This window comes from Schistocerca nitens, chromosome 6, assembly GCF_023898315.1.
Source record: "Schistocerca nitens isolate TAMUIC-IGC-003100 chromosome 6, iqSchNite1.1, whole genome shotgun sequence".
Classification (NCBI taxonomy): domain Eukaryota; kingdom Metazoa; phylum Arthropoda; class Insecta; order Orthoptera; family Acrididae; genus Schistocerca; species Schistocerca nitens.
Window position 1 is genome coordinate 577880744 of NC_064619.1, and position 27143 is coordinate 577907886.

At 43.0% G+C, this 27143-nt stretch overlaps 1 protein-coding gene across 1 annotated transcript in view; it reads left to right on the forward strand.

Moving 5' to 3' along the window:
• The window catches only part of LOC126262823 (cysteine protease ATG4B), a 91260-nt gene that overhangs the window by 58308 nt on the left and 5809 nt on the right, over positions 1 to 27143 (forward strand). Inside the window, exons 8-9 of the mRNA XM_049959671.1 lie at positions 12660 to 12814; positions 23335 to 23506. Coding sequence (XP_049815628.1) covers positions 12660 to 12814; positions 23335 to 23506 — 327 coding nt within the window. The remainder of the gene's footprint in view (positions 1 to 12659; positions 12815 to 23334; positions 23507 to 27143) is intronic.

Sequence of the window (27143 nt, forward strand, 5' to 3'; positions counted from 1 at the left end):
TAAATTCTGAACATGCTTGTGTAACTCCCATTGAACATGATGGTGAACTGTTGTATGGCTCAGGGAGGGCGAATGGTTGAGGCTTTTTCCTTGCAATGTCCCAGATCCTTCACTACTGGTAAACCTCAAGGCAGCAGCCTGAAGATAGCTGGACGGGGCCAAAAGTGTCTTCAGTTGTTTGCAAACTGTGGTCAGCTCCTCCTTCATCCATACTCAGCATGCACTCATCATGTCCAGCCTAGTACTACTAACTTAAGAGTTAACTGTAAAAGCATAAATAGAAAGCTAAATATGTAACTTTCTAACTTGCTACCCTCCCGATGTGTTACCAACAGAGGCTGGCACCTTACAGACCTGTGTAGCTGGTCATTCAAAAGAAATGACCACTGTGCTATAGACTGTGCAAATCTACCCGTTACTGTTGGTGAAACACCTCTTAAATATAAGAAACAAGCATGGAATTTCAGAATTATACTGTTGTTGTTGTTGTGGTCTTCAGTCCTGAGACTGGTTTGATGCAGCTCTCCATGCTACTCTATCCTGTGCAAGCTTCTTCATCTCCCAGTACCTACTGCAACCTACATCCTTCTGAATCTGCTTAGTGTATTCATCTCTTGGTCTCCCTCTACGATTTTTACCCTCCACGCTGCCCTCCAATACTAAATTGGTGATCCCTTGATGCCTCAGAACATGTCCTACCAACCGATCCCGTCTTCTGGTCAAGTTGTGCCACAAACTTCTCTTCTCCCCAATCCTATTCAGTACTTCCTCATTAGTTATGTGATCTACCCATCTAATCTTCAGCTTTCTTCTGTAGCACCACATTTCGAAAGCTTCTATTCTCTTCTTGTCCAAACTATTTATCGTCCATGTTTCAGTTCCATACATGGCTACACTCCATACAAATACTTTCAGAAATGACTTCCTGACACTTAAATCTATACTCAATGTTAACAAATTTCTCTTCTTCAGAAACGCTTTCCTTGCCATTGCCAGTCTACATTTTATATCCTCTCTACTTCGACCATCATCAGTTATTTTGCTCCCCAAATAGCAAAACTCCTTTACTACTTTAAGTGTCTCATTTCCTAATCTAATTCCCTCAGCATCACCCGACTTAATTCGACTACATTCCATTATCCTCGTTTTGCTTTTGTTGATGTTCATCTTATATCCTCCTTTCAAGACACTGTCCATTCCATTCAACTGCTCTTCCAAGTCCTTTGCTGTCTCTGACAGAATTACAATGTCATCGGCGAACCTCAAACTTTTTATTTCTTCTCCATGGATTTTAATACCTACTCCGAATTTTTCTTTTGTTTCCTTTACTGCTTGCTCAATATACAGATTTAATAACATCGGGGAGAGGCTACAACCCTGTCTTACTCCCTTCCCAACCACTGCTTCCCTTTCATGTCCCTCGACTCTTATAACTGCCATCTGGTTTCTGTACAAATTGTAAATAGCCTTTCACTCCCTGTATTTTACCCCTGCCACCTTTAGAATTTGAAAGAGAGTATTCTAGTCAACATTGTCAAAAGCTTTCTCTAAGTCTACAAATGCTAGAAACGTAGGTTTGCCTTTCCTTAATCTTTCTTCTAAGATAAGTCGTAAGATCAGTATTGCCTCACGTGTTCCAGTGTTTCTACGGAATCCAAACTGATCTTCCCCGAGGTTGGCTTCTATTAGTTTTTCCATTCGTCTGTAAAGAATTCGTGTTAGTATTTTGCAGCTGTGACTTATTAAACTGATGGTTCGGTAATTTTCACATCTGTCAACACCTGCTTTCTTTGGGATTGGAATTATTATATTCTTCTTGAAGTCTGAGGGTATTTCGCCTGTTTCATACATCTTGCTCACCAGATGGTAGAATTTTGTCAGGACTGGCTCTCCCAAGGCCGTCAGTAGTTCCAATGGAATGTTGTCTACTCCGGGGGCCTTGTTTCGACTCAGGTCTTTCAGTGCTCTGTCAAACTCTTCACGCAGTATCGTATCTCCCATTTCATCTACATCCTCTTCCATTTCCATAATATTGTCCTCAAGTACATCGCCCTTGTATAGACCCTCTATATACTCCTTCCACCTTTCTGCTTTCCCTTCCTTGCTTAGAACTGGGTTTCCATCTGAGCTCTTGATATTCATACAAGTCGTTCTCTTATCTCCAAAGGTCTCTTTAATTTTCCTGTAGGCAGTATCTATCTTACCACTAGTGAGATAAGCCTCTACATCCTTACATTTGTCCTCTAGCCATCCCTGCTTAGCCATTTGGCACTTCCTGTCGATCTCATTTTTGAGATGTTTGTATTCCTTTTTGCCTGCTTCACTTACTGCATTTTTATATTTTCTCCTTTCATCAATTAAATTCAATATTTCTTCTGTTACCCAAGGATTTCTACTAGACCTCGTCTTTTTACCTACTTGATCCTCTGCTGCCTTCACTACTTCATCCCTCAAAGCTACCCATTCTTCTTCTACTGTATTTCTTTCCCCCATTCCTGTCAATTGTTCCCTTATGCTCTCCCTGAAACTCTGTACAACCTCTGGTTTAGTCAGTTTATCCAGGTCCCATCTCCTTAAATTCCCACCTTTTTGCAGTTTCTTCAGTTTTAATCTACAGGTCATAACCAATAGATTGTGGTCAGAGTCCACATCTGCCCCTGGAAATGTCTTACAATTTAAAACCTGGTTCCTAAATCTCTGTCTTACCATTATATAATCTATCTGATACCTTTTAGTATCTCCAGGGTTCTTCCATGTATACAACCTTCTTTCATGATTCTTAAACCAAGTGTTAGCTATGATTAAGTTATGCTCTGTGCAAAATTCTACCAGGCGGCTTCCTCTTTCATTTCTTAGCCCCAATCCATATTCACCTACTATGTTTCCTTCTCTCCCTTTTCCTACACTCGAATTCCAGTCACCCATGACTATTAAATTTTCGTCTCCCTTCACTATCTGAATAATTTCTTTTATTTCATCATACATTTCTTCAATTTCTTCGTCATCTGCAGAGCTAGTTGGCATATAAACTTGTACTACTGTAGTAGGTGTGGGCTTCGTATCTATCTTGGCCGCAATAATGCGTTCACTATGCTGTTTGTAGTAGCTTACCCGCATTCCTATTTTCCTATTCATTATTAAACCTACTCCTGCATTACCCCTATTTGATTTTGTGTTTATAACCCTGTAGTCACCTGACCAGAAGTCTTGTTCCTCCTGCCACCGAACTTCACTAATTCCCACTATATCTAACTTTAACCTATCCATTTCCCTTTTTAAATTTTCTAACCTACCTGCCCGATTAAGGGAGCTGACATTCCACGCTCCGACCCGTAGAACGCCAGTTTTCATTCTCCTGATAACGACATCCTCTTGAGTAGTCCCTGCCTGGAGATCCGAATGGGGGACTATTTTACCTCCGGAATATTTTACCCAAGAGGACGCCATCATCATTTAATCATACAGTAAAGCTGCATTATACTATGGAGGAAAAAAAAAACACACAGAAACAGCTAAATACTTAATTTGTTGCTCTGTTTTCATGTCACATGTGGCAGCTGGAAACAACTAGGATGTGGCCATCCTGATTTAGGTTTTCCGTGATTTCCCTAAATCGCTCCAGGCGAATGCCAGGATGGTTCCTTCCAAAGGGCACGGCCACTTCCTTCCCCGTCCTTCCCTGATCCGATGAGACCGATGACCTCACTGTCTGGTCTCCTTCCCCAAACAACCCAACCCAACCCAACAACTAGGTTGAAATTAAAAGTAGCTGGCTGTTCAAAACAAAAAAATGGCAACTGTGCTACAGATTGCACAAATATATACTTCACACATGCAAAGAATTTCAGAATTGAACTATAAAAAGAAACATAAAATGCTAAATACATAATTTATATTTAAAAACAAAGATGATGTGACTTACCGTACGAAAGCACTGGCAGGTTGATAGAAACACAAACAGACACATACATACACACAAAATTCAAGCTTTCGCAACAAACTGTTGCCTCATCAGGAAAGAGGGAAGGAGAGGGAAAGACGAAAGGAAGTGGGTTTTAAGGGAGAGGGTAAGGAGTCATTCCAATCCTGGGAGCGGAAAGACTTACCTTAGGGGGAAAAAAGGACGGGTATACACTCGCACACACACACATATCCATCTACACATATACAGACACAAGCAGACATATTTAAAGACAAAGAGTTTGGGCAGAGATGTCAGTCGAGGCGGAAGTGCAGAGGCAAAGATGATGTTGAATGACAGGTGAGGTATGAGTGGCGGCAACTTGAAATTAGCGGAGATTGAGGCCTGGTGGGTAACGGGAAGAGAGGATATATTGAAGAGCAAGTTCCCATCTCCGGAGTTCAGATAGGTTGGTGTTAGTGGGAAGTATCCAGATAACCCGGACGGTGTAACACTGTGCCAAGATGTGCTGGCCGTGCACCAAGGCATGTTTAGCCACAGGGTGATCCTCATTACCAACAAACACTGTCTGCCTGTGTCCATTCATGCGAATGGACAGTTTGTTGCTGGTCATTCCCACATAGAATGCGTCACAGTGTAGGCAGGTCAGTTGGTAAATCACGTGGGTGCTTTCACATGTGGCTCTGCCTTTGATCGTGTACACCTTCCGGGTTACAGGACTGGAGTAGGTGGTGGTGGGAGGGTGCATGGGACAGGTTTTACACCGGGGGCGGTTACAAGGATAGGAGCCAGAGGGTAGGGAAGGTGGTTTGGGGATTTCCTAGGGATGAACTAAGAGGTTACGAAGGTTAGGTGGACGGCGGAAAGACACTCTTGGTGGAGTGGGGAGGATTTTCCTCAAATCCTGCCCTGAAATGAGATCCATCCTTCATGAAATCCTCCCCACTCCACCAAGAGTGTCTTTCCGCCGTCCACCTAACCTTCGTAACCTCTTAGTTCATCCCTATGAAATCCCCAAACCACCTTCCCTACCCTCTGGCTCCTATCCTTGTAACCGCCCCCGGTGTAAAACCTGTCCCATGCACCCTCCCACCACCACCTACTCCAGTCCTGTAACCCGGAAGGTGTACACGATCAAAGTCAGAGCCACATGTAAAAGCACCCATGTGATTTACCAACTGACCTGCCTACACTGCGATGCATTCTATGTGGGAATGACCAGCAACAAACTGTCCATTCGCATGAATGGACACAGGCAGACAGTGTTTGTTGGTAATGAGGATCACCCTGTGGCTAAACATGCCTTGGTGCACGGCCAGCACAGCTTGGCACAGTGTTACACCGTCCGGGTTATCTGGATACTTCCCACCAACACCAACCTATCCGAACTCCGGAGATGGGAACTTGCTCTTCAATATATCCTCTCTTCCCGTTACCCACCAGGCCTCAATCTCCGCTAATTTCAAGTTGCCGCCACTCATACCTGACCTGTCATTCAACATCATCTTTGCCTCTGCACTTCCGCCTCGACTGACATCTCTACCCAAACTCTTTGTCTTTAAATATGTCTGCTTGTGTGGATGGATATGTGTGTGTGTGCGCGAGTGTATACCCGTCCTTTTTTCCCCCTAAGGTAAGTCTTTCCGCTCCCGGGATTGGAATGACTCCTTACCCTCTCCCAAAAACCCACTTCCTTTCGTCTTTCCCTCTCCTTCCCTCTTTCCTGATGAGGCAACAGTTTGTTGCGAAAGCTTGAATTTTGTGTGTATGTATGTGTCTGTTTGTGTTTCTATCGACCTGCCAGCACTTTCGTATGGTAAGTCACATCATCTTTGTTTTTAAATATATTTTTCCCGCGTGGAATGTTTCCCTCTATTATATTAAATACATAATTTGCTGTTCTGCTGGCATGTCACAGGCAGCAGTTGAGATATGTAGCCAGGGTCAACACATGCTCAGATGGTGTTGTTGAAAGGCCATATGGTGTTGCTGAAAAAATTTTCCTCACCTGTGACTGGAATATCCTGACTAACTGCTCTGCCTTTGAACTTGATGCCAGTTCAAAGAGGGCAGCAGTTCCATTCCTTCTACAATTACTATATAAAGCAAATTAGTAGAACTATGGGACATTACCTAACAGCAGGGTCTGTGGCACACCTTATGTGGCAAATATGGTCACTAAGGTTTGGATCATAATGGCTATTGATTGTATCTGGGTCACACATGGGAAATTTAAGAGTGCGAAAGTGCGTACACTACTAAAAGCCATGTGGTACCCTTGGACAGTCCAGCAAAGTCCGTTTACATGTTCTCTCTCTCTCTCTCTCTCTCTCTCTCTCTCTCTCTCTCTCTCTCTCTCTTTATGACTTGCCTTTTCTCACATGCCTGACACTTATGTTCTGTCTCAGTGAGTCTGATGCAGCATGTGGAGGGTCTAGACTGGAGTACAGTGGCAGTGATGATCTGGCATTCCAACTCGAAGTTGGCCAGCAGCAAGACACCGTCTGAAGCATTGAGGTGATATTGGAGTGAAAAATACATCTTGAAAGCTGGGTCTGTGTCCTTGAGTAAGCACTCTGGCCACCCATGCTGAACCAATGACCAAACCCTCCAGAGTAGCTGATCCTAAGCTGCAGCCTGTGCTACTTCACGGGCAGTAATAGGGAATGACCGCAGTGTCTGGCACATATTGTCAGAGTCCTTATCCAGGCCCACAGGCACGCGAGACTGAGTATGAGCATTTGAGTGCAGTGTAGTTTTGCCCTAATGCCCACCATTGCAGCGCTGTGCCATTTTCTCCAGCACATTCGATCACAGGCTAAACAATATCAGTGTCTTATGGTCAGATATCAGGTGGAATTTTGTACTGTGCAGGAAAATAAGAACCTTTTCAACACTGCCGATTATTGCAAGTGTATTGTTTTCCCAACTGTGACTAATTTAACTGTGCTGCTGATAGCATTTTGGAAACAAGAGCAAATGCTTGCTCACTGCCCTCAGCATTTGTATGTCTGGCACCTATCTCGGACTCAAAAGTAGCATGAGAGGTAGTGGATTTCAGGCAATTTGTTAACTGAAGAAACGTTTTCTGGCACACTTCTGACCATAGAAACTTGGCCCCTTTTTTTGCAAAGCGGGTTTAATGGGTGCACTATTTGGGTTGCCTTCAGAATGAACTTGGCATTAGAGTTAATTTTATCCATGAAAGACTGAAGCTCCTTGGGGCAGAAACGTTAAGCATTGCATTGGCGTGCTAGCTTGTGGGTTTCAGTTGTGCTTAAAATGTGGCCATAGGTACTTAATGCTAGGTTGGAAGAAACTGCATTTTCCAGCCAACAGTGTAGGCTACATGATTTCAGTCTTTCGAATAGGGTTTGTAGATTTACTAGGTATTGTTCCCATGTTGCTTTTGTTATAATAATGCCGTCCAGGCAGTTTGCACACTGAGAAATGCCTAGGATGAGCTGCTCTAAATATCAATGAAATACGCTGAGGGTACCAGCCACACCAAATGGAATCCTATTGTATTGATATAACCTAAAAGGGATGTTAAACATCGGTGCCTCCCTTGTGTCTGTTCCTACTGACAACTGTAAATAATTCGGGAGGACGACGGTTCAATCCCGTCTCCAGCCATCCTGATTTAGGTTTTCCGTGATTTCCCTAAATCGTTTCAGGCAAATGCCGGGATGGTTCCTTTGAAAGGGCACGGCCGATTTCCTTCCCAATCCTTCCCTAACCCGAGCTTGCGCGCCGTCTCTAATGACCTCATTGTCGACGGGACGTTAAACTCTAACCACCACCACAACTGTAAATAGGTGTCCGCAAAGTCAGTTTTAGAGAAGAATTTGATTCCCCACTTATGTCACAAGAGTTCTTCTAGATGGCCTACAAATCAGTATTGTATTTGATGTTTTTAGTTCCCTTAAAATCACCATAAGTATGTAGAGAACAATTTGGTTTCTTAATGACAACTATTGGAGTTGTTCATCAACTAGCAGAAATGGGTGAGATGAGCTCAGGGTCTTCCAAACATCATGCTCCTTTTTAACTACATGGCGTATTGCAAACAGTATTGGGTGGGCATGACAAAAACAGTGTTTTGCCACTCTCGCTTAAAAGGATATGTATGCTACAAATCCTTACTGCAGCCAAGTGGTACCACAAACTTCCTTTGACCACACCCTGTATTTTGCTGCTGATGACAGCTGGCCTGTTAGTGGAATATTTTGATAGCTATAATTTACTGCTCACCTCGGTGGCATGTGTAGTGTTCTTGAGCACAGGTTTCGATATGTCTCCAAGTTGAATAGGAATATGGCAACACGTGCATTGACCTAAAGCTCCGTCTCGGTGTTGTTGATGACTAAGGTGATCATCAACATGGCTGTCATGGATACTGGTGTGTTAGCACTGATATGGGCACTGGCCAGCTGTGGGTGAGCTGCTTGATAGTCCATACAGATGCTTAGCTACATGGCTTTGTTTTCTGGCAGGCATGACACAATGTGTCATGCATGATACAGGCATTGAGCTTAGTGTGCCTGCAATGGCACTCAATGCATTGAACTTACTGTGCCTCCAACGGCACTCTGGACATGATTTCAGGGGCACTAAGCCATTGGATTTGTTGACAGCAACAATGTGTAGGGGCAGCTTCTCCAATGCCATACAGGCTGGGTGAGATTGATGTGTCAACCTCACTGTCTTGCGTGTCTGTTAGCAATGGGTGCACTCTTTTGTAACTACTGATCTAATTGCTTTATTGCTTGTTATTGCTGTTCTGGCAATGGTGGTGAAAAGTTAGGTGCATGCCAATTACAGTATTGATTTAACTGTCATTTGTGCGACTTCTAGCTCATCTTCAAATGCTTTCTGTGCCACATATGCTATTCCCAATGCCTGATAAATTTTTATGAATATGGTTACGGCTTGAGTCTGATGATACCAATGCCTTAGTTCTAATCTCCGTGTCAGGAGCCAGTCTGATGAGTAAGTCTCTGATCAGTGAGTCGGCAGATGATGCTGTACAAGATTTGCATGAAAATCTCACTTTTTTACACAACACACAGTTCTTTAAGTGGAAGACTACTGGGTTCAACCAGCAGTTGCAGCTTGTGTACTACATGATATAACCTACTGCTTGTGGACAATAATAAGGCACCTTGACATTCAGAATCTGAAATATTACTTGCCATACAACGGAGAAGGGAACAATGCAGATAGATTTCCCAGGTTACATTTGTGTCCTCAAAGCATACAAGCACTTTGAGTGGAGATGCCGAGAGCGGTGTTGTCTTCTGTTTGATAAGCAGTTGTAGCAATTCACTGTGCTGCTGGTGGTGTTGGTGTTGGTGTTACTGTCATTGTAGTTGTTGCTTTTTATGTTACTGTCGCAATTGCTGCTGGTTTCAAAAGTCTGTAAATTGTTGATCCAATATTTTGATGTACCCATTATATTGTGAGTAAGGACCTCATTATTTTTAATAGAACACAAGAACAGACACTTAAAAATTCGGATTTCTGATCATGATCAGCAGAGCTTCAAACACTGAGTGTGTGAACATCGGACTCACAGGCCAACTGTGTCTCTGAGTTACCAGTACACTGTATGGAGAACCAGTAAGCAAAGCCAGAATTGTTGTATGCCTGGCACAGAGCTCGAAGAGTAAACAACAAGAAAAACTAAGCGAATAGCCAAGTACATGAAACAGTGCTGATATGACACATAACGATTAGCTTAACACCGAGCATACTGACTTTAGTGCAGTGTGCAACCTACTTTATACCGTGGTCTCTGGCAGAGAGCACCATTAAAGCAGCCACTTCTTGTTCTTCCTTGCTGTACAGGCATCAACCCTAGATCACTGCAGCTCACAGACATTAACAGCATCGACTGTGTTGCACCATGGCATTGCAAACCAATGTTCACATAATTTTACTGAAGCTAATATTAAAACTTCCCAAAATTACATATGGTTCCTGAAGAGAAGCAGCAGTCTGTATGACTGACTGATCAGGCCTTTTAACATGGCCATGTTATGTTAGTATAGTGACACAATTGAAAGCAAGGGGAGGGGAAACTACAACTGTTGTATTCTTCAAGAGCAAATACTTCTACTGCATGGTTTAATGATAATGACATCCTCTTAGATAAAATATTCCAGAGGTAAAATAGTCATATCTTGAGCCAGGAACTCCTTAGGGGTGTATCATCATGAGGGTAAAATGTATCTGGTGTTCTGCGAGTTAGTGGATGGAACGTTAGATCCCTTATTTGTCTTGATAGATTCAAAAATTTTAATAATCTCATGACCCTGTACTTCACATGGAATGATGAGTTTTGTGAACAGATGGCTTGCACAGCTATGGGGACCCTGTTAAGCCCAGTGATAGCAAATTTCTTTGTGGGAAAACAAAGAACAGGCATTAGTACCTAACAACAAAAAACTGACTATATGGTTTCATTATGTGGATGATATGCTTATGCTGTGGATACATGGCAGAGAGGAATTGGGTCATTTTTATAAACATCTCAATGAGATTAATCCATAGATTTGGTTCACTACAGATGGTAGATGACATTTCCTTGGTATGCTAATCTTCAAGAAAGAAAATATTAAAGTTCCTGGTAGATTAAAAGTGTATTCCACATCAAGACTTGAACTCAGGACCTTTTGCAGACAAGTTCTCTACCGACTGAGCTAGCCAGGCATGACTCATGAACCGTCCTCACAGCTTTACTTCTGCCAGTACCTTGTTTCCTACTTTCCAAACTTCACACATGCTCTCCTGTGAAACTAGCACTCCTGGAAGAAAGTTTTGTCGGAGAGCTTCTGTGAAGTTTCGAAGGTAGGAGACAAGGTACTGGCAGAAGTATAGCTGTGAGGATGGACTGTAAGTCGTGCTTGGGTAGCTCAGTTGGTAGAGCACTGGCTCGCAAAAGGCACAGGTGGTGAGTTGGAGTGTCAGTCTGGCACACAGTTTTAATCTGCTAGGAGGTTTTATATCGGTGCACACCCTGTTGCAGAGTGAAAATTTTATTCAAGATGTTAGCTTGGACCACACGGTATACTAAAATCCCATACACATTGGCAGCGACCTACAATAGAGTTCAAATCACTAAGTAAGGTGTTATAAATACATAATCAGATAGAGCAAGGAACATTTGTGAACTGGAACAGCTCAATATGGAGTGGAATATCTCGGAGTGGAATATCTCACTATTGCATTGCTGAAGAATGGATTATCATCCACTGAGGTAAAAGAGCATTACGACAGCCACAAAAAGATCATAATGATGCACAGGAATCTGCAGAATCCAAGTGTTTCCTGCTGTTCATAAGAAAAGTTCCTGACTGTGTAGGAAAGAAGTTGATGAAATGCTATATCGCTGTATTGTTCAGACCCATCTGGAAGATGCAGGATCACCCATGTAGTTGTGGAGACACATACTGGGGGACTGGGGGTACTACTAAAAAAGACGGGGGGGGGGGGGGGGTGTTCAAAAAGTGGCACAGAGGCAACTATAGAAGGGGAGCAATTGACAGATCAACTGATGCAGAACTAGAACTTGCTCTGCAATCAGGAGCCCAGTGGATTTGATTTGATATGACTTGGGTACTGACACAGTTGGATACTATGTAGGCTGTACAGTGAGGCTATAGAATTACTAATCATCTTAGTAATTTTAATCAGAAGGACGAGAGTCTGAAACTAAATGGTATCTGAATTGTGATGCTGAAGAAGAATTGTACTCATCTTCCAACATAGGGTATAGCAGTAGCACACAACAGCAACCAACGACAACCAACTGCACTCAAGTTTTCAAAGCAAATGACATCATGCCTCTGCACGGGAGCATGCGGAAACGGGATTTTACTTCAGTCAATAGTGAGCTAGTATGTGTGTCAAAACTTCTAAAAAGCTGCAGTCCCCCTTGAAGATGTCCTTGTGTAGAGTATTTATGACAGGTTAGAACAGTATGTCAGTCTGTGATATAAACTAAGACATCTGGCTATCATGGTCAGTGCTCTTCAGATCAAGGCATCTGGTCGTAGCTCACCGGCTGACTCTTAGCTTTTCTGTATTATCCTGTACCCCATGCAAGTTAGTCATCCAGATTAAGTAGAACTTTCTTGCAGCTTGAAGTGGGTCAAGGAAGTATATTGGCAGATTTGAAGCTGTAGGGTAGTCTGCAAGTAAACCTGGAAGGCTCAGTTGAAATTGGTTTACCTGAGTGGAAGGCAGCTCTCTGGAGTGGAGTTCCAGCCGTGTACACAAATTAATCTGTAATGCATAAAAAATGTTAGATTTAAAAATAGAATTCCAATGAGGAGAAGTATATGTAAAAAATCTTAAAGACTCTAAAGCAGATCAGTATTTTAAAATTAAGACACTGGAAGGAAAAGTATCTAGGAGTAGAAGGGGTAAAAATTTTCGTGTGATATACGAAGCTACATTTAGAATGGTATATGATTCGTGCAAGTGTATAAATGTGTACAAATGTCAGTATGTATGCACAAATGCAACTGTTTGGAAGGGTCAAGAACAGAAATTTGGGCACTGTATGTTCATTGCTTTACTGTTTCATGATAAGCGTCTAGAACAATTTTCATCTCCTAAGATTGCTTTCATACAAATTATTTTGCAATACTGTATAAAATAGTACATTTAAGAACATAGGTATTAGTACTAATATTTTTGTCTCATATTTTTCACTTACTTAAATATATAGGTGATGAAGTAATTTACCTGGATCCTCATACAACACAGATGGCAGGTCTTGTAGAAGACAAGGAACAAGAACACGAAAAAGAAATGGATGCATCGTATCACTGTCAGTATGCAAGCAGAAGCCATATCTTGCATATGGATCCATCTGTAGCAGCTGTAAGTAGAAAAAAAATCTTTGATAAAATTGAGAAGAAATTGTGGGATCAGAAATAGAATGGAGGTTGTAGATTAGAATTTGATCAGCCCATCCTAAGAAATTCCAATTTCTTTAACACTATATTAGTCTGTAGGTGGGTAGGTGTTTGATGGTGCAGGTTATATATATATATATATATCTAAAAAGAAAGATGATGAGACTTACCAAACAAAAGCGCTGGCAGGTCAATAGACACACAAACAAACACAAATATACACACAAAATTCAAGCTTTCGCAACAAACTGTTGCCTCATCAGGAAAGAGGGAAGGAGTGGGAAAGACGAAAGGATGTGGGTTTTAAGGGAGAGGGTAAGGAGTCATTCCAATCCCGGGAGCGGAAAGACTTACCTTAGGGGGAAAAAAGGACAGGTATACACTCGCACACACACACATATCCATCCACACATACAGACACAAGCAGACATATTTAAAGACAAAGAGTTTGGGCAGAGATGTCAGTCGAGGTGGAAGAGTAGAGGCAAAGAAGTTGTTGAGAGACAGGTGAGGTATGAGTGGCGGCAACTGGAAATTAGCGGAGATTGAGGCCTGGCGGATAACGAGAAGAGGCCTCAATCTCCGCTAATTTCCAGTTGCCGCCACTCATACCTCACCTGTCTCTCAACAACTTCTTTGCCTCTACTCTTCCACCTCGACTGACATCTCTGCCCAAACTCTTTGTCTTTAAATATGTCTGCTTGTGTCTGTATGTGTGGATGGATATGTGTGTGTGTGCGAGTGTATACCTGTCCTTTTTTCCCCCTAAGGTAAGTCTTTCCGCTCCCGGGATTGGAATGACTCCTTACCCTCTCCCTTAAAACCCACATCCTTTCGTCTTTCCCACTCCTTCCCTCTTTCCTGATGAGGCAACAGTTTGTTGCGAAAGCTTGAATTTTGTGTGTATATTTGTGTTTGTTTATGTGTCTATCGACCTGCCAGCGCTTTTGTTTGGTAAGTCTCATCATCTTTCTTTTTAGATATATTTTTTCCACGTGGAATGTTTCCCTCTGTTATATATATATATATATATATATATATATATATATATATATATATATATATACATTTTTCCCGCGTGGAATGTTTCCCTCTATTTTATATAAAAACAAAGATGATGTGACTTACCAAACGAAAGCGCTGGCACGTCGATAGACACACAAACAAACACAAACATACACACAAAATTCAAGCTTTCGCAACAAACTGTTGCCTCATCAGGAAAGGGGGAAGGAGAGGGAAAGACGAAAGGATGTGGGTTTTAAGGGAGAGGGTAAGGAGTCATTCCAATCCCGGGAGCGGAAAGACTTACCTTAGGGGGAAAAAAGGACAGATATAAAACAAAGAATACGAAAGCGCTGGCAGGTTGATAGAAACACAAACAGACACATACATACACACAAAATTCAAGCTTTCACAACAAACTGTTGCCTCATCAGGAAAGAGGGAAAGACGAAAGGAAGTGGGTTTTTGGGAGAGGGTAAGGAGTCATTCCAATCCCGGGAGTGGAAAGACTTACCTTAGGGGGAAAAAAGGGACGGGTATACACTCGCACACACACACATATCGATCCACACATATACAGACACAAGCAGACCTGCCAGCGCTTTCGTATTATGTCTGCTTGTGTCTGTATATGTGTGGATGGATATGTGTGTGTGTGTGCGAGTGTATACCCATCCTTTTTGCCCCTAAGGTAAGTCTTTCCGCTCCCGGGATTGGAATGACTCCTTACCCTCTCCCTTAAAACCCACATCCTTTCGTCTTTCCCTCTCCTTCCCTCTTTCCTGATGAGGCAACAGTTTGTTGCGAAAGCTTGAATTTCATGTGTATGTTTGTGTTTGTTTGTGTGTCTATCGGCTTCCAGCACTTTCGTTCGGTAAGTCACATCATCTGTGTTTTTAGATATATTTTTCCCATGTGGAATGTTTCAAGGATGTAGGTTTTAAGGGAGAGGGCAAGGAGTCATTCCAATCCCGGGAGCGGAAAGACTTACCTTAGGGGGAAAAAAGGACAGGTATACACTCGCACACACACACATATCCATCCACACATACAGACACAAGCAGACCTCCCTCTTTCCTGATGAGGCAACAGTTTGTTGCGAAAGCTTGAATTTTGTGTGTATATTTGTGTTTGTTTGTGTGTCTATTTGTTTGTGTGTCTATCGACCTGCCAGCGCTTTTGTTTGGTAAGTCTCATCATCTTTCTTTTTAGATATATTTTTTCCACGTGGAATGTTTCCCTCTGTTATATATATATATATATATATATATATATATATATATATATATATATATACAGGGAAACTTTCCACGTGGGAAAAATATATCTAAAAACAAAGATGATGTGACTTACCAAACTAAAGCGCTGGCACGTCGATAGACACACAAACAAACACAAACATACACATAAAATTCAAGCTTTCGCAACAAACTGTTGCCTCATCAGGAAAGAGGGAAGGAGAGGGAAAGACGAAAGGATGTGGGTTTTAAGGGAGAGGGTAAGGAGTCATTCCAATCCCGGGAGCGGAAAGACTTACCTTCGGGGGAAAAAAGGACGGGTATACACTCGCACACACACACATATCCATCCACACATATACAGACACAAGCAGACATATTTAAAGACAAAGAGTTTGGGCAGAGATGTCAGTCGAGGCGGAAGTGCAGAGGCAAAGATGTTGTTGAATGACAGGTGAGGTATGAGTGGCGGCAACTTGAAATTAGCGGAGATTGAGGCCTGGTGGATAACAGGAAGAGAGGATATATTGAAGAGCAAGTTCCCATCTCCGGAGTTCGGATAGGTTGGTTTTAGTGGGAAGTATCCAGATAACCCGGACGGTGTAACACTGTGCCAAGATGTGCTGGCCGTGCACCAAGGCATGTTTAGCCACAGGGTGATCCTCATTACCAACAAACACTGTCTGCCTGTGTCCATTCATGCGAATGGACAGTTTGTTGCTGGTCATTCCCACATAGAATGCGTCACAGTGTAGGCAGGTCAGTTGGTAAATCACGTGGGTGCTTTCACATGTGGCTCTGCCTTTGATAGTGTACACCTTCCGGGTTACAGGACTGGAGTAGGTGGTGGTGGGAGGGTGCATGGGACAGGTTTTACACCAGGGGCGGTTACAAGGATAGGAGCCAGAGGGTAGGGAAGGTGGTTTGGGGATTTCATAGGGATGAACTAACAGTTTACGAAGGTTAGGTGGACGGCGGAAAGACACTCTTGGTGGAGTGGGGAGGATTTAATGAAGGATGGATCTCATTTCAGGGCAGGATTTGAGGAAGTTGTATCCCTGCTGGAGAGCCACATTCAGAGTCTGGTCCAGTCCCGGAAAGTATCCTGTCATAAGTGGGGCACTTTTGTGGTTCTTCTGTGGGGGATTCTGGGTTTGAGGGGATGAGGAAGTGGCTCTGGTTATTTGCTTCTGTACCAGGTCGGGAGGGTAGTTGCGGGATGCGAAAGCTGTTGTCAGGTTGTTGGTGTAATGGTTCAGGGATTCCGGACTGGAGCAGATTCGTTTGCCACGAAGACCTAGTCTGTAGGGAAGGGACCGTTTGATGTGGAATGGGTGGCACCTGTCATAATGGCGGTACTGTTGCTTGTTGGTGGGTTTGATGTGAACGGATGTGTGAAGCTGGCCATTGGACAGGTGGAGGTCAACGTCAAGGAAAGTGGCATGGGATTTGGAGTAGGACCAGGTGAATCTGATGGAACCAAAGGAGTTGAGGTTGGAGAGGAAATTCTGGAGTTCTTCTTCACTGTGAGTCCAGATCATGAAGATGTCATCAATAAATCTGTACCAAACTTATGTTGGCAGGCCTGGGTAACCAAGAAGGCTTCCCCTAAGCGACCCATGAATAGGTTGGCGTACGAGGGTGCCATCCTGGTACCCATGGCTGTTCCCTTTAATTGTTGGTATGTCTGGCCTTCAAAAGTGAAGAAGTTGTGGTTCAGGATGAAGCTGGGTAAGGTAATGAGGAAAGAGGTTTTAGGTAGGGTGGCAGGTGATCGGCATGAAAGGAAGTGCTCCATCGCAGCGAGGCCCTGGACGTGCGGAATATTTGTGTATAAGGAAGTGGCATCAATGGTTACAAGGATGGTTTCCGGGGGTAACAGATTGGGTAAGGATTCCAGGCGTTCGAGAAAGTGGTTGGTGTCTTTGATGAAGGATGGGAGACTGCATGTAATGGGTTGAAGATGTTGATCTACGTAGGCAGAGATACGTTATGTGGGGGCTTGGTAACCAGCTACAATGGGGCGGCCGGGATGATTGGGTTTGTGAATTTTAGGAAGAAGGTAGAAGGTAGGGGTGTGGGGTGTCGGTGGGGTCAGGAGGTTGATGGAGTCAGGTGAAAGGTTTTGTAGGGGGCCTAAGGTTCTGAGTATTCCTTGAAGCTCCGCCTGGACATCAGGAATGGGATTACCTTGGCAAAGTTTGTATGTGGTGTTGTCTGAAAGCTGACGCAGTCCCTCAGCCACATACTCCCGACGATCAAGTACCACTGTCGTGGAACCCTTGTCCGCCGGAAGAATGACGATGGAACGGTCAGCCTTCAGATCACGGATAGCTTGGGCTTCAGCAGTGGTGATGTTGGGAGTAGGGTTAAGGTTTTTTATGAAGGATTGTGAGGCAAGGCTGGAAGTGAGAAATTCCTGGAAGGTTTGGAGGGGGTGATTTTGAGGAAGAGGAGGTGGGTCCCGCTGTGACGGAGGACGGAACTGTTCAAGTCAGGGTTCAATTTGGATAGTGTCTTGGGGAGTTGGATCATTAGGAATAGGATTAGGATCATTTTTCTTCGTGGCAAAGTGATATTTCCAGCAGAGAGTACGAGTGTAGGACAGTAAATCTTTGATGAGGGCTGTTTGGTTGAATCTGGGAGTGGGGCTGAAGGTGAGGCCTTTGGATAGGACAGAGGTTTCGGATTGGGAGAGAGGTTTGGAGGAAAGGTTAACTACTGAATTAGGGTGTTGTGGTTCCAGATTGTGTTGATTGGAATTTTGAGGTTTTGGAGGGAGTGGAGCTGCAAGTGGGAGATTGAGTAGATGGGAGAGACTGGGTTTGTGTGCAATGAGAGGAGGTTGAGGTTTGCTGGAAAGGTTGTGAAGGGTGAGTGAGTTGCTTTTCCAGAGGTGGGAAACCAGGAGATTGGATAGTTTTTTTTAAGGTGGAGGGTGGCATGCTGTTCTAATTTGCAGTTGGCCTGTAGGAGGATGCTCTGAACAGCCGGTGTGGATGTGGGAGAGGAAAGATTGAGGACTTTTATTAAGGATAGGAGTTGACGGGTGTGTTCATTGGCTGAGTTGATGTGTAGGTGAAGGATTAGGTGGGTGAGGGCAATGGATTGTTCAGTTTGGAACTGGTATAGGGACTGATGGAAAGAAGGGTTGCAGCCAGAGATGGGAACTTTAAGTGTGAGGCCTTTGGGGGTAATGCCAAATGTCAGACAAGCCTGAGAAAATAAAATATGGGAGTGTAATCTGGCTATTTGTGTGTCTATCGACCTGCCAGCGCTTTTGTTTGGCAAGTCTCATCATCTTTGTTTTTACAACTAACTAATTAACTTGACTTACTAGTGAAATGCTTCAATCCATTCAAGCACAGCATTCTACCAATAGATAGCACTCTTGGCAACTGGGTGTATGTTTACAAACAACGTCAGGGGGGTGACCCTCTGATCGGTGCAGGAACAATCACAATAGCAACACATCTGCATAGCATATTGGGGTGATGCAACACTTTTTTGTTGATGTGTGTAGATCAACTGAAGATGGACAGGGGGGGGGGGGGGGGCTGATCCAGAATCTCTCAAAAACTTATGATGGTTGATTTGACAGGTTAACCACCAGTAAGGAATTGCTTTTGGTAATTATTTCTACATAATGGGAAGTCATTTCTTGTAGTACATGGATAAATAAAGTGCCGAATGACTATATAGATTCCCATTAAAATGCTTGGTAAGTATAGAGGCATATGGAATGATAACAGCAGAAATACAGGACAATGTGGAAATGTAAGGACATGGAAGTAATGAAGGCAAAGCTAGATAGCCAATATAAATATAGTAGTGCTAATTTTTTTGTAAAAGTGGAATTGGGGAGAATATTTATAATTTTAGATACAGCCCACCTTCTAAATTACTGTTTAAAGCAATTGTGCACACATAGGAATAAATGGTCCATCATTAGAGGGCAGCAAATATGAACCACAATTGATGCAGATGTTAGTCTTTGAAACCAGAGATTTCTTCTTCTAGAGAAAAGAGGAAAGTGCTTGAGAAAACATTCTTTTCAGTCCTGTCTTTTTCGAAAAAGAACAACTCAGTTTGACTGCTGCTGTTCGTTCCTAAATCTCGTACTGCTTTGTAAGAAGAAGATATTTTTGTTATCTTCCTGATTGTACTTTCATTCTAAAAGTACTTTCTTTGTGAAAAGTAGACTTGCATGAAGATTGTGGGGTGTAGAAAAAAAGCAGTGTATATTATTCTTGTACTTTGCACCTCCCTTTGTTCCTCCCACTGACTAAAGTGCATAGAAAAAGTAATTCTTTTTATGTCATGTGTCCTAACTGCCACTAATAATTTCTTATAAAAAACTTTTATTTATTTATGACTTTCATTACACAGCTCTCTCTCTCTCTCTCTCTCTCTGTGTGTGTGTGTGTGTGTGTGTGTGTGTGTGTGTGTGTGTGTGTGCTCGCCTGTGCGTGTCTGTGTCCGCGTGGGCTTCAGCAACTGCCATTGAGTTTGATAATGAAAATGTATGCTCTTCAAATAACAATTTTAGCTTAGCTGGCTAAAATAAAGAAGGTTGCAGAAACATTTATAAAGAGTATTTCAGCTTCTAGGTGAGGTGTATGCCAATGTTGTGGCAAACACTTGTTAGTACAAATTTTCTAGTGCAGGTGCAGCAATTCAGTTATCAGTAAAACAGGGCTCACATAAATATACTGTGTGAAAGCTGTAACAAGTAGTCAATGAAAAGGACTTAAAAGCTTCACTTAGAGTGTCACTTGCAGGACTCGAATTTTCTCAGAATATTCTTTTCATAATGAAAATAGATCAACACTAATAAAAGCTCACTATGTGTTGCAGCTGTAAGGCTGTTGAACATTTGAGAAATGGGATTGTTTGGGTGGACATCACCACAACTCGTCAAGGTGAACATATATGTAAAGTGAAATAGTTTGACAACTTGCCAGCAATTACATCCCACTGCACACACCTCAAATCTAGCAAAGTTAGCAGAGACTTTTCAACTATTGATATTCTAGAACTAAAGGAGAAAGTGGGAAGTAGAATGCATAAAAATCATAAAAAATATAATAGAGCAAGTCTGTGGTGAACTGGAGAAGATAACTGTGTATAAGTTGACATCAGTTTCTTTGATGATGGCTGAACATGTAACAGCTGTGGGTTCAGCTGTCTGAACATGATGTTGTACATCTGTAATCAGTACACTGTTTCAATTGTCGATGCTAGGAATACATCATCTAATCTTGCATGGGTGAGTAACTTATGGCAAATATAGTGATTATGCATATGAACGAAAATGAAGTCCATTGTCATAAAAAAAGAAGACATGACTAGCAAAAAGCTGCAGTTCGACTTTCTTTAATCATTATTAACTCTGATAATAATATAATGCGATTGACAAGGTCAAGCCATTCTGGTTTCCTAGGGAAAACGATAGTCATCATAATCTGTGAATCATTATGATGTCAGGCCATACACTAGTAAGTCAGAATGATTTAATCATGTTGGATAAAAGATGACAGTATTATCAAAACTAGTCATGAATAAAGTGAGGCATATTACAGCTTCTTGGCTGTCATGTCCTTGTTTTTCAAGTATTTGGAAGGTTTGGAGCACCACCTGCACAAAACATATCTCCTTTTATCACCACAAGCGTGTGTGTGTGTGTGTGTGTGTGTGAGAGAGAGAGAGAGAGAGAGAGAGAGAGAGAGAGAGATTGACTGAGTCAGGTAACCATGCAATTCAGACTTGAGACCAACTTTCGTTGAATATAAATTTCAGGACACTTAGATCATACTCTGAATACCATATTCACAAGTGAAACTGCTAGCAATCACAAATTCAATCACTTGATTAACTGAAACAACATATCAGGGAAGTATCCCTGAGTGCAGAATTTACTAATTGACACTGGTGCAGACATTTCTATGTTTAAGTGAATTTACAGCAAAATTATTAATTTTCAGTATATCACCAACTATGCTTGCATATAAGAGTATATCACACCTCATGGCATTATTCCTACTGGCAGATGGAAAGCAGTTAAGTAATGTGTCTGTATTGAAGGAGCTGGTAGCTGTCATACCATACTGTGCAGATTTTGACTTACCGAATCATATGTGGACCAGAGTCTAGCTGACATGGATGTTGTAATCAAGCAACTCCTAACCACTCCAGTGTCTGTGCTCAAAAGAAAAAACGATGGAAAAGAAAAAACAAACTTACCAGTAAGGTAGCAGCCATTGCGCCATGTAAAAGCAAAATCAGCTAGAGCATGTTGCAACACTTCACAAGGAATGCTAAAAGAATCCACTTTGATTTCATACATTTAATATTAATTTACTGACTGATCAATACAAGTAATTTCAGTTGCTCATCTTTAAGGTGTTTATTGATATGCCATGTCTTACGAAACTGAAAATCCTCCTGGCGATTTCTATGTTTGCTGTTGTTCCTTAGTTGCTTTTATATTATTGTTGTTGTTGTTGTTGTTGTTGTCAGCAACAGCATCATTGTCGTCATCATCATCATCATCATCATCACATCATCCTTCTATAGATGACGTCTCTTCTGTGCAACTAAATGTAACTAAATGTTTGTTTTTATGCCACATGTAGTTCATCTCCGTTTGCAAAGAATCCTCAGTGGCGGTCTGTAATACATGTTTGTTGTAAATTTGCCATACACTGAAGAGCCAAAGAAACTGGTACACCTGCCTAATACCGTGTAGGGCTGCCCATGACCACGCAGAAGTGCTGCAGCATGACATGGCATGGATTTGACTGATGTCTGAAGTAGTGCTGGAGGGAATTGACACTGTGAATCCTGCAGGGCTGGGCGTACATTCGTAGGAGTACAAGGGGGTGGGGATCTCTTCTGAAAAGCATGTTGCAAGGCATTCCAGATATGCTGAATAATGTTCATATCTGGAGAGTTTGGTAGCCAGCATAAGTTTTAAAACTCAGAAGAGTGTTTCTGAAGCCAAGCTGTAGCAATTCTGGATGCTTGGGATGTCACAGTGTCCTGCTGGAATTGCCCAAGTCTGTTGGAATGCGCAATGGACATGAATGGATGCAGGTTATCTGACAGGCTGCTGATGTACGTGTCAGCTGTCAGAATCATATGTAGATGTATCAGGGGTCCCATGTCACTCCAACTGCACACACCCCACACCATTACAGAGCCTCCACCAGCTTGAACAGTGCCCTGCTGAAATGCAGGGTCCGTGGATTCATGTGGTTGTCTCTGTACCTGTACACAGCCATCCGCTCAATACAATTTGAAATAAGACTCGTCTGACCAGGCAACATGTTTCTAGTCAACAGTCCAATGTTGGTGTTTATGAGCCCAGGTGAGGCATAAAGCTTTGTGTCTTACAGTCATCAAGGGAAGACGAGTGGGCCTTCAGTTCCGAAAGCCCATATCAATGGTGTTTCATTGAATGGTTTGCATGCTGACATTTTTTGATGGCCTAGCATTGAAATCTGCAGCAATTTGAGGAAGGGTTGCATTTCTGTCGCATCTTCATCGCTACCTTGGAGATGCTGTGTCCCATCGCTCTTGCACTGACTATAACATCACGTTCAGACTCACTTAAATCTTGATAACTTGCCATTGTAGCAGCTAACCAATCTAACAACTCTACCAGACACTTGTTGTCATATATAGGCATTGCCGACTGCAGCGCCTTATTCTGCCTGTTTACGTATCTCTGTATTTGAATGTGCGTGCCTGTACCAATTTCTTTGGCACTCCAGTGTAAATATGTTAAATAATATTTCTATATATGTAACTATATTACAGGTTTTTCATTATTATCTTAACAAGGTAACAACAAAAATTGCAATATATTAATGTATTTGGAAACATTATATGATAAATTTATTATATACGTACAACAAACACACTTCATAAATAAAAGGAAATGACACACATATGGCATAAAAACAAACAGCTTTGTGATTAGCTGCATAGCTGGAACACATCACCAGGAGGAAGAAGAAGAAGAAGATGATGATGATAATAATAATAATAATAATAATAATAATAGAAGCACAATAAAAACTTGAAAGTAATTGCAGTTGCAGTAAGTTTCTTTTTCTCAAGGCTTGATAAACAAAATTAATTTATTGTAAAACTCTCAGAATATAAAGTGTTCCATTGTCCACAACTATCTGTAGTGAACTGTAACTAATTTGCTGTGTTTTTTTATATTTTTCCTCAGTGCTTCTTATGTGCCACTGAAGAAGAGTTTGAATCACTTTGCAAACAAATCAAAAAGAAACTTATACAAAATGAAAAGCAACCCTTATTTGAACTGTGTGATGAGAGACCAAATCATTGGTCCCCACTTGATGACTCAGCAGAAGAAGCACTAGGAGCTATGGCCTGTTATGGTATGTATGATAAACACTGAACTATTTTGCATAATTCAACAAAATCTTGTGTGGAATAGAAATAATGGAATGTGCCTTGCAACGAGGACCAAATAATGGCAAACAGTCATCTCAAACTTCCATGTCCAACCCCTTCAATTATTTGTTTTGCTTGTTCTAATCTTTGTTTGTTCATGCTTCGCTTGTGTACATATATGTGACATATAATGACGTCCCTTCCTCCCACTCTCGTGGTCCATTACCTCCGCCGTCTCTTTGCCCAACACCTCCTCATCTTCCTATTTGTCCATCCCCTCCTCACACCACTCTTTGTCCATCTCCTCCTCTATCCCTCTCCGCCAATCTTCTCCTTCCCCTGCTCATCCCTCCTCTCCCTGTTCATCTCCTCCTCCTCCTCCTCCTCCTCCTCCTCCTCATCATCATTTCTCAACCCATCTCCTCTTCCCTCTTTCTGCCAGTTGCCTGCTCCCCCCTCTTTCTGTCCACCTCCCCCCCCCCTCTCTCTCTCTCCCTCCCTCCTCTTTCTGGCCATTACCTTCTCCCCCTATCTTCCGTTTCATTACATCACCCCCTCTCTTTCTGTCCATCTCCTTCCTCTCTCCTCCTACTTCCACACAATACACCTATCATACAGGGCAGCCTATATGGCAGGGACTGCTCCATTGTGTGGGAGACCATCAGGAGAATTTCTGGCAGAGGAGAGAGGTGCCCCATGGCTTCTGTAATAAATAACGGCACTCTCCACACGGATCCCCGAGACATAGCCCAGACTATGGCAGCGTATTTTGCCACCGTTACTGCAACAACCAGTCAGTCTGGGTTTCCAGTGTCATAGAGTGGTTGGTAAGAGGTGTAGTCTGCCTGCTCCCCCCTCTTTCTGTCCACCTCCCCCCCCCCCTCTCTCTCTCTCCCTCCCTCCCTCCCTCCTCTTTCTGGCCATTACCTTCTCTCCCTATCTTCCGTTTCATTACATCACCTCTCATGAAGTTTACAACTGCCCATTTTCTATGTGGGAGCTGGATTCTGCATTGTCTGCAGCTCGTGACACATCCCCTGGTCACGACAGGATCCATTACAGTATGCTACGGCACCTCACCAGGCGCAACAAAGAAATCCTCCTCGCACTTGTTAAAGCCATTTGGACGCTAGATCACTTTCCTGACTTGTGGCATGAGGCAGTTTTAATTCCTTTTTTAAAACCTGGAAAAGACTGCACGAGCCTGAGTAGCTACCGTAGTGTTGCCCTCACTAGTTGCATGGGAAAGACCTAGGAGCGGATGGTCAACCGCCACCTTGTCTGGATGTTAGAATCCCGGCAACTCCTTAGTCGCTTTCAGTGTGGGTTCAGGAGGTTTCGTTCACCTTCGATAACCTTGCCCTCCTGGAGGCGGCTATACAACAAGCTTCCCTATGCTGCCATCACCTTCTAGGTGTATTTTTTGACATCGAGAAGGCCTATGATACTACTTGGAGGCGTCTCATCGTGGAGCAGCTTCGCGAATGGGGTTTTCGTGGTTGTCTTCCTCGTTTTATTCAGTCTTTCCTCTCGCCACGGTATTTTAGATACTGAATTGGTCCTGTCTGACCGCTTTGAGCAGGAGAACGGTGTCCCTCAGGGTAGCGTTTTAAGTGTGACTGTCTTTGCCATAGTTGTTAATAGCATTACCTCCATAGTGAAAAGTCATATCCAGTGTTCCTTGTGTGTGGATGATTTCTCTTTGTTTTCCTCTTCTTCAAGCCTTGCAATGAAAACGCGTCAGTTGCAACTTACTCTTAGACGTTCGGATGACTGGACGCAGAAGAGTGGTTTAAGTTTTCCACCGAGAAGTCCGTATGTGTTCTTTTTCACCATTCTCGTTCGATTTTAACCTTTCCTGAATTGAGGATGAGGGACACTAGCCTTACTTTTAAAGACAGTGAGATTTCTGGGGCTCATTTTTGACTCGAAGCTTACGTGGTTACCTCATCTTAAAGACCTGAAACGATGGTCACTTAAGGCTTTAAGTATTTTAAAATGTCTTAGCCACACTATGGCTACTTACAGTGCACCAGGCATATAAAACTTTGTCCGCACCATACACCCCTGCATACCATACCATTGTTCAGCCTCCTCTGGCACGGCTATTTCATAACCAGCAACGTGCCACGTAGCCCTATGGGATTCACGCACAGGATTGCCTCTCTGCGATGTCTATGGCTGGTCTTCATGATTTACGTCACGGTTGGAGCAGATTTCCACCTTGGCTCCTCCGGAGACCCAGACTTATTTTAGATTTGTCTAATTTTAAGAAAGATAGCACACCAGATTTTACATTCCAATCTCTGTTTTTTAACATTTTAGATCTGCATCATGGTTTCACCGTCATTTACACTGATGGCTCCAAACAGGAGAATTTCCTTGGCTGTTCTGTAGTGTTCCCTGATCATGTTACCCGGATTCGCCTCCCTGATGAATATACCGTTTTCGCAGTGGAGCTCCATGCAATCCTGAAGGCACTGGAGCAGATGAATCGTGTTCGGGGCAATTGATTTCTTCTCTGCTCCAATTCTCTTAGTGCCTTACAATCACTGCAGAATCTGTACCCAACTGAGGAGATGGTCCAGCTGATATATGACCAACTGTACTTGCTCCAACGGCGGGGTAAGGAGGTGTCCTTCTGCTGGGTGACTGGTCATGTAGGAATATGGGGCAATGAACAGGCCGATTGGGCTGCCAAGGAGCCCTGCAGAGAGCAGGATGTGGTCCAGTGTCCTATTCCCTTGCAGTCTGTCATCTCTGCACTCCACAGAAAGTGCATGGAGTTGTGGGAGGAAGAATGGCTGGCAGTGACGGCCAATAAACTGCGGTTGGTGAAGTCAACAACTCAGCTATGGCATTCCTCCTGCTGGTTGCTCAGGCGGGAAGAAGTGACCCTCACACGTCTTCGGATCGGGCACTGTCCTCTCACACATAGTTTTTTATTACGGCGGGAGGATACTCCGTTTTGTGATGCTTGTGGTGTGCACATCTCTGTCCGGCACATTTTAACAGACTGCATTTTATACTGTGATGCAAGGGCAGAAGCACAAGTTGATGGAGATCTGCCTTGTGTTTTAGCTAACGATGAGATGTGTGTGTCTGGGGTTTAAAAGTTTTGTGATGTGTCTGGACTCTGGTCTAAAATTTTAGGCTGGAGGTTTTAGTGTATTGCCGAGTGGCTGACGCCTCCCTTTTTTCCTTGCGGTCAGCCAGCCACTTCCATCTTCTATATTGTTTTACCTCCCTCTACCACTTTCTTCCTGTGTTGTCCATGTTTTACTGCTGATGACATGCTTCGTCCCACGCTTCGGTGTGGGTAGCACATACTTTTCAAGGCTTGTTACCTGTGTTTTATGTTCTGTTTTATCTTACTGTTCTGAGTATTTTGTTGACACCTGTCTCACTATGTTACTGAGCAGGCGCTGAAGACCTTGCTGTCGTGCACCCAAAAAACCCTCTACTACTACTACTGAGAAACCTGTTTACTCATACCTCTGCTCCTATTGGAGCTAGGAGATTATAAACCACACATTGCTGATTCTTGTGGGGCAAGTAGTATGGAGGTGGAAATCGGTGCAGGGGTTTGGCTGGAGACCCCCCACCTCCACACACACACAC